This window comes from Lutjanus erythropterus, chromosome 12, assembly GCF_056507025.1.
Source record: "Lutjanus erythropterus isolate fLutEry1 chromosome 12, fLutEry1.hap2, whole genome shotgun sequence".
NCBI classification, from domain to species: Eukaryota; Metazoa; Chordata; class Actinopteri; order Lutjaniformes; family Lutjanidae; genus Lutjanus; species Lutjanus erythropterus.
Window position 1 is genome coordinate 23,275,516 of NC_139328.1, and position 8,536 is coordinate 23,284,051.

The 8,536-nt window shown below is 37.4% G+C and overlaps 1 protein-coding gene across 1 annotated transcript; it reads right to left on the reverse strand.

The window, feature by feature from the left end:
• Positions 1-1,743: 1,743 nt before the first annotated feature.
• sdhc (succinate dehydrogenase complex, subunit C, integral membrane protein) lies at positions 1,744-8,474 on the reverse strand. Its single transcript, XM_084732837.1, has 6 exons — positions 8,409-8,474; positions 6,865-6,924; positions 6,606-6,707; positions 5,347-5,408; positions 3,728-3,891; positions 1,744-2,008 (listed from the first exon to the last, which is right to left on the reverse strand). Exons 1-6 carry the CDS (start codon positions 8,423-8,425, stop codon positions 1,904-1,906), a joined length of 510 nt encoding a protein of 169 aa, XP_084588963.1. The 5' UTR covers positions 8,426-8,474; the 3' UTR covers positions 1,744-1,903.
• Between the last annotated feature and the right edge of the window lie 62 nt (positions 8,475-8,536).

Here is an 8,536-nt window from a genome sequence, read left to right on the forward strand (position 1 = left end):
CTCTGGCGAATTCTATTTCTGTATCCAAAAAGTAACTATTCAGTCAGAGAGCAATCTTTTATGAAAGTAATGCAATTACACTTTCAAACACTTTATCCAAAATCCAAGCTCTTTTTAAACCTTGAAAACATCATATGAAGCGTTTCCAAGGATTTCCAACACCCACAGGAACCCTGAATGCTCTTGCACACATTCGCAGTGCAAAATAAGAAAACTACTGCTGACAGGCTTTCGCTGCTGCCTATCACCCTTTGTTCTTCAAATATTCCTAATGATAGGGACAATAGCTCTTAAGATCGACAATTAAATTTTCAGTGTTGAAAAATTGTGATTTGGCTCGTCTCTGCATGACCAACACTGAGCAATTATTGCAAACACAGACTCTTGATATCAGTTTAGGACAAAAAAAACAAAACCCTCAACACTGCAAACGTACCCATGTCATGTCAAGCTGTAGTTAGACATTGTGAAGTAGTGTGGGATTATGGGAGTTGTTTTCTTCATTGTTAAACAAGCACAATTTCTGATCAAAATTTATGTGACACAACTATTGTATTAAATTGTATTAAGTTTTATTAATGACCATGTATGTAAACATTTAGGACAATGTTAGTATGTTATCATAGGTATCATGTTTTTTTGGACATTTTTAATGCAGAAATGTTATATATTCTAGCTTTAAAGCCTTTATTATCCAATATAGGTGCCAACATTATGGTACATACCTATATTAAGAGGTGTTTGTCTAGTAACTGGGCTGATGCGGCTCTGGGGAGAATATAAAACTATCAAGAGCATCAAATTAGCTCTTCACTTTTATAAGCACTGACAGTTATTGTAGAGACAGTTTGCTGTGCCCTTTATATAAAAAATGTTGATCACATGACCCACAAATAAATTTCATCAACAGCTATAAAAAGAAATGTGAGTTGACAAGCATTTTCCCTTTGAGCCACCGGTAACAAATTGATAAACCAATTTTTGTTAGAGGTGGCCACATTCTTTCTCTTGATGCATGTTCAGTTGATTTAAACAGACACATTTTCAAACCAGCTCGTTCCAAAACAGTATGGGTGCAGCCTCCTCCCCAGAACATTTACTGTTGTTTTTCTCCCCCTGTGCACTTGTTACTGTACGCTACATAAATGGAGTTGGATCTGACATTACATCACGGCTTGCTTTTATTCACACTGCAGGACAAAAGCTGTTCAGGTGCAGTGTGTAGCTCCTGTGTGGCTCAGTGGGAGGTAAGGCCTGAGGCGGGCTGCCAGTGAGGAGCCTGTTCACATACACAGCTTCCACCGCTGGGCTGCCTCTCCGCATTTCAGCCCTTCTCTTTCCTGATGTTAAAAATGTATCTGAGCAGCTGCGGCCAGGAGAAGGTAAAATATGAATGACAGCCTACAGTAAACAGCCGTGTTGCAGACACAAACACACATACCTGTGGACAAAGATAACTGGCAGGCACGCAGGTCGGGGCTGGCAATGACGGAGCACTTAGGGCAAAGAAAAATGATTAATATATTTGACGTCACTGCACAATTAGACAAATTACATCAGGATAGAACATGTAGGACACGTCTAATTTTGGCCTTCGGTTGTTGTTCACACCGAGAACGAGTGTGAAATAAACTGGGTCACATTTGCATGCACTTTGCACTCTTGCTGCATTTGATGACCCCCAAAGCTTTCCAGGGTATAATTAAATTCCAACGGACAAAACATCACAACACCTTGTCTGCATACAGCATAATATAATTCTTTATTTAATACTTTGATGAAATGGGGCCTGCAGCAGGCCAGAACAGAACATATACACAAAACTTCCACAGTGAATCCAGTCCACATTCCCCTCAACTCTCTCCTCTGCTTTTGTTTCTGCTCATCTCTTCTCGTCCTGTGCTCAGAGAAAAGCCACCACTATGGAGGTGATGATGGACAGAGCAATGACTGTGTAGCCGGTGCGGTAGACCTCTGGGATTTTGAAGCCCTTGCCAATGTCCCACCACTGATTTAAATAATAATGAGCAAATAAAGAGAAAAGAGAGAGAAGAAAATTTAGCATAGGAACAATCTGACACCATCAGCTTATAAAGCTTGGCAAATATAATATATGTTCTAGGAAATAAGTGAAATGAGCAAACATGAAAAAAAAAAAAAATGAAAAACGCATATAGATCTGTCCATGGGAGTCCAGACTAGGGATGCCACGAGAACCAATACCTTGGCAGGGTTCAACGTTAAAGTTTTGTTTTCATTGTTGGGTTAGAAATCTACTTAGACAAAGTCAATTTTTTTCCTTGCCCCTGTACAAACTGTTTTATTAGTGGTTATTAAATAACATTTAAGACCTAAGTTAACCGTCATGTTTAATCTAAAATGTCAGAAAATGGTAAAAAAAAAAAAAATGTACATCCCAGTTTTTCTGAAGTCCAAGTTGCCATCTTTAAATGCACTGTTTTGAATCAGAACCCAAAGATATTGAGTTTAACATGATAATAAATGCAAGGGATGCAATTCTTGCGGACATGACACAGACAGCATATATGCCTACAAGCATTTAAGTCTGCTGTTGCCAAAAAAAGAACAATGCCTACAAGCACAGAGGAAACAACACGTTGAAGATGGCAACAAGTGCAGCTGCGGCAATGGCTCTGCCTCAAGTCATTGAAAAAGCAGCTCATCAGGGAATAATAATACATTCACAAGAAACAGTAAAATGTCTGGAGCCACAACTGTCAAATTCTTTATTTTCCTTGGATTTAGCATCCACAGCAATCCTAGGGACACTTAAGACTACACTGGCTATGATGCACATTATAGCTGACGAAATATTTAAGTTTTTTTTTTAGTGTGTAGGCTACAAATATTTACAATCACTTCAGGCCAACAACACTGATAAATGAAAAATAAAATATTAAAGAAAAAAAAATACATATACATATGTATGTATGTATGTATGTATATATACATATATATACATATACATACAGACACACACACACATATACTTTTTTATAATTCATTTCCATATAATTTTTTGTCAAAGCCCCATGAAGCCACTGGACAGGGGCAAAATTGCCACATGAGGCTCTGGAGCCGCAGATTGCCGACCCCTTGGCTAAACGGTTCCTGTGTTTAGGCTAATGTAATGTAACCATAGCTCATTGTAGTGGGTTACTATCCTGACTCCCTACTGTTGTGTGTCATCCGTTATCAAAATATAAAGTTAGCATTTTTAATAAATATTTCCATACTAATGGTCTGTCTCCATGTCAAAATTAAACAACTGCTTGCACTCTTGAGTTCAACTTATATTCAAAATTCAGCAGCAGAAATCACTTTTGCTCTTCATCACTTTCCAGACATGGGCGACATGTTCCCCTGGCAGTCATTTGTATCAGGCTTAGTAAATAACCCCATCTGTCTTTTGTCCTAGAAGCTCAAAAGAGTCTTATTTCAGGCGGCAAAGAAAAGCAACAATAGCTGAATTTATTTGATTTCTTTTCTTTTTTCACAGTGGTACTGAATTAGGTATTAAGAACTGTGAAATTTAATTTATATTGGTATCGACTACTAAATTTCTGGTATTGTGACATCCGTAGTCCAAAAAATAAACCAAACATGATATTGGTGATGAACTACCAAAGATTATCAAATATACTTAAATATGGGAGGGAAAAGACAAACATTTGCTAAGTATATACATCAAATGAGAACTTCTTACCAAGTGGCGGATGCCATTATAGGTGTGGTACGAAACGGGGAAGGCGATGCCGAACTTGGCCAACCCAATGAGATAGGGCCCGACAGACAGCGAGTGGATCAAGTCCAGGTAGTAGGGGTAATTTCCTGGCAATACCAGCGCTGCCATCGCAAAGGCTGAGATGGCTAGACACAGACAACAGTAATGAGACCAGAGACTGGACAGGGTGTGTATGTGGATGGGTATTGGGGGAGAAAAGAGTTGTGCATCCGTGCCTCTTTGAGAGAAAGCAGTAAGTGAGAAATTAACACATGTCCAAGACCAATATGCTACTATTATTTGTCTTGGCTGGATCAGTCTAAATGAGTCACCAAATCTCCACTGACCAGTCATTTTTAAAAACCTGAATATCTCAGTTATGTAAGGACTTTTTTCCCTGATGACTAAATAAAATGAAGGTCAAACAATGGCTCTGTATCTAACAGCTCCTCATTTGCTGCCTGTTACATTGCAATGCACTGAGTATCAGTGTCTGAACTCCTCTTTCTGTGCTGCCTGGGTGATTAAAAGGCCTAATGGTAGAAGAACAGCTACTATAAGGAACTTTCATGTTGCGTTGATTCTGGATGCCCCTGTGGACAAAGCGGTAGCCACTGCCATAACCACAAAATATAACATCAAAAATTAAATTGAAAATCTAAAAATCTAAAAAAAAATTATTTAAAGAAAAATCTTCTCCTGTTTCTTTTTAACTGAAAAAGTAAACATGGGCTCTTCTAGTTGATATGTGATCTGATTTCAAGGAGAATCTGACCGGGTGGCAGCCATCAAGAATAAACTATATAGAAATTATAATTGTGTAGGTCATACAGAAACAGCAGTATTAAATCAAGACTCCTTCATAACCAACTGAAAAATGCCTTGTAGTGTGTTTAACATTATTTCCTTCTGGAAACACAGGTGTGAATCGATGTCAACTCAATAGGCAGTCTTGCACAAACTCAAACAAAAATAAGCATCCATTTCATACGCGAACAGAAAACCCTTTAAAAACATTTGAGTTTTAATTCCACATGCAAAGTAGCATTGAAACTAGCTGCAGGATATCTGAACCTTACAATAAATCAACAAAGCTCTCAGCATGTAATAGCTTTAGTCTACCAGCCCATTGCAAGAGAAAAAGAAATACTTTGGTCACTGATTAGGCACCAGTGATGTTTTTATAGAAAGATGGGGCACAGTGAGAGTTTTTAAACCGGTAGTTGAGGGTGTTGACCTGTAATGAACCCATTAACATATAAGCACAACTGGAGGTAGCTTTTACAGCATGGTACATCAAGGTCAACAGTACTGATGATGCACAACGTGACAGTAACACAGACTGAACCTTCACATGAAGCAAATGATTAAAAGCTGTTAGCAGTCCAGTGTTAGACTGGATTTTCACATGCAAAGTGTTGAATAGTATTGAACAACGTCTGTTTTATAATGCCAGTAAGTGCTCTTAGCAGAAATCAATAGCAGTGGACTAGAATGCCCTGAAGAGATTTTCAGGGTCAATCAGAAGCTGACAGCAGCAGTGGAACAAGCATTTTATATAATAATAATAAAATGAGCTGAAGGAAAAACAGATGTGTTACCTCCACTGAGCCCCACTCCAGTTCCTCTGTGTGTGATGGACATCATCATGGGGACGGACCATCTGAAACACACACACACAAAACATATAACCAATTAATTATAACAGAGGATGCCATAGCGTGGTACTTTTAAAATTTCAAATGCAAGATAAAAGACAGTTGACACTTACAGTTTAATATGCCTGCTGTTAGAAATGTATCTATCTAATCTATCAATCTATCAATATTTTGGCCAATGTTCTTTATACAGAATATAATATACAGGATTGAGAGTGTATGCATAAACACATATTTTTTGGAAGGATATCTAAAATGTGCTTATCAAATACTTAATAAAGTAATAACAGATATGTAAAAGTAGCAGGATATTTTACAGTTTAACAATAAACTTTATTGTTTATTGTTTCAGTGTTCAGGTCACTGAAACAGCAAACTCTCATTGGTATATTTAATAAATTATAAATAAAAACAAAAACTGGGCAAAAAAAAAAAAAAAAAGGCAGGATCAAATATGCATAAAATGCATAAAATGCTACCTATATAGCTAACAAATTAAAAACATTTGCATTTTATGCCGTTCAAAAGAAGTTTTCATATTGGCAGATATCGAACATCATATATAACAATACCAATATAGCTGTGATAGGCCAATAATGAATGGATAATATCAGCCAATCAATAAATTGGTCAGGCTATAATTAGAATCAGTAGATCACCCGATTAATTAAGTTAGTTGTAGGGATGCACCAATACCAATACCAGCAATGTAAGTACTTACATTGGTATCAGTGCATCTCTTCTTAGGAGTGCATGTGTCAATACAAATGCCCTGATACAAATTAGCAATAAGAGTGATCACAGATGAGACTGAAATCATACGTGAAAATAACTGAGCAAAGAGAAAAACACAAGGCACAAATTGAATAAAAATATTTTCTTTACTGCAGGTTTCAGAATTATAATAACTTCCTGACGATCAAACAAAGCCCTAACTTCATTTAGCAAATTTGTGCAATGGTGGCTTATCCTGCTGTTTTATCAGTATTAAAAAGAACACAACACTGCATGATCTAAAAATTGACTTAAACAATAATATTATTATTAACTTGGATAACGTTCTGCATATTGAGCTGAAATTACAGACCATAAGCGGAGCATATGATTCCACTTAAACAAGTGAGTCATCCACTTGATGATATTTTCTGAACAAGTCACAGACTGCACACTGCCCTGCATGTGACTTACAGTACACTACATACTTGTAAATGGTGAGATGAGGAGACATGGGTCTGTTTAGTCTGGCATTTTTGGACCAAAACTTGTTCATCTCCTCCTTAGCTGTGGTTCCCATTGGAGCAGCACTGCAGTGGAGAGAAAAACGTCATTCATAAAGCAGAAGTTCACAGTATGATGATTTACAATACATCATTTACAATTTTTTCTTGTATTTACATCATTACTATGAATTGTAACACCCGCCCTCGGTCTCTTTTACACAAGCACACATACACAACTTACTGTCTGTAGAAGACACTATAGTGTGGTCTGGAGATACAGACCCCCTGACGGACCACCGTCCTAAAGAGAGAGAGAGAAAAAAAAAGAAGTGTTAGAATTCATTTTTGTGTCTGCAGTCATATCAAAGAAAGCATATTGTATTTTGTTCACATCAAGTTTACAAATAGATCGTTTTCAAGATTGTCCCAAAACTCTGCATTGTGAGCTTAAAGATCCTTTATTAGCTCATGGCTTTTAATCAAAGACTTACAAACAGAGTTTTCTGGATGATTACATAGTTATGTAGTGAATAATGATATAAATGATGCTGTCTACATGATGCTGCAATGTAATTTGTAAGTCATATTTCTGACAGCACAATTTCTAAAACACCCATTCAATTTACTATTCTTGTGCTACGCTAAACAGATATACCTATGGATATACATATCAATAATTATATATCTGTTGATTTGTTTAAAAAATCAAGTCGTTCTAACTCAAACAGAGATCACAACAATTAGACCTGCAACAATTAATCAATTACCTGTCGACCATTACATCAATGACTGATTATATTGATAATCAATTACTCAGTTTTAGTAATTTTTCAACTCACCTTCTTAAATATGAATATCGTTTGATTTCTTAACTCTGCTAAGACAGTAAACTTAGTATCTATGGGTTGTGAGTAAAACAAAACATTTGAGGACGTCGTCTTGGGCATTGGGAAACACGGTTCGACACTTTTTCTAACACACCGACCAGTCATAGACCAAACAAGTAATCAGTCAACCGAGAAAATAAGCGACAGATTAATCAACAATGCAAAAAATCAACAACAACAACAACAACAACAACAACAATGCTACCCCCAGTTTCGAGTAATACAGGCAAACCCAAATCAATCTGATGGACAATAAGGTAAACAGATCGGGAAGGTACAGCTGCCAGTGCCTGTTTAACGTTAGTTTAATTTAAAGAAGGAATAAACTAATTTGTAGGAACAGTGTTAAACATTGGTTTGTTTAGCCTGAAGGGCGCTGTGTTTACCTTCAGAAACCATCTAAGGTCAAAGAAATGGACAAAGTTCGCCCACTTGACTTTCTACTTGGCTAATTCACTGTTGATAAAGGCACTGGCGTGACAGCTAAGTCCACTGTCAGTTAGCTTCAAGCTAAACCAGAAAGACTCAACATTCCCATTACGATGTCTATCATAACACTGGATAATTATGTTATGTGTCATACCATGGAAAGGCTACTTACAGAAAATAAAACCTTTTGAGCCTGTCATTAATGATACCCGGAGGCAAAGTTCACTCTGGTGGCTTTCATACACCCGACAAACAACTAGCATTAGCGGCTAGCTAGCGTCAGCTAGCTCTGGGTCGCACCATATTTCGGTTAGATAAGGATAATAAAAGGAAAGGTTACACTCCGTCGGACTGTCCTCAGGTCTAACGTTGTTGTGCTGTTTAAAAGTCTATTTGACATGACAACCCTGAAAGCAGACACAAAATGCGTTCCCATAGCCCCAAAAACATGTAGCACAGATGTACTGACCTTAGAAGCAGCGCCATGTTTGACAAGCAATGATCGGAAGTGACGTTAACCGGATGTTGCTATTGCTTTGAAGGGTTGTTGAGAAGGTCGAAATGAGGTGAAGACGTTTGTTGGCTGTGAGGTTGTTG

What these genes read in the sequence shown, in the direction of transcription:
- sdhc (XM_084732837.1), bottom strand. An exon ending in CCTCATCTCACCATTTACAA is followed by an intron (nt 5,409 to 6,605) that starts GTATGTAGTGTA and finishes TGTGTGTTTCAG; the next exon opens with ATGGTCCGTCCCCATGATGA. An exon ending in TGGAGTGGGGCTCAGTGGAG is followed by an intron (nt 3,892 to 5,346) that starts GTAACACATCTG and finishes GTCTGTGTCTAG; the next exon opens with CCATCTCAGCCTTTGCGATG.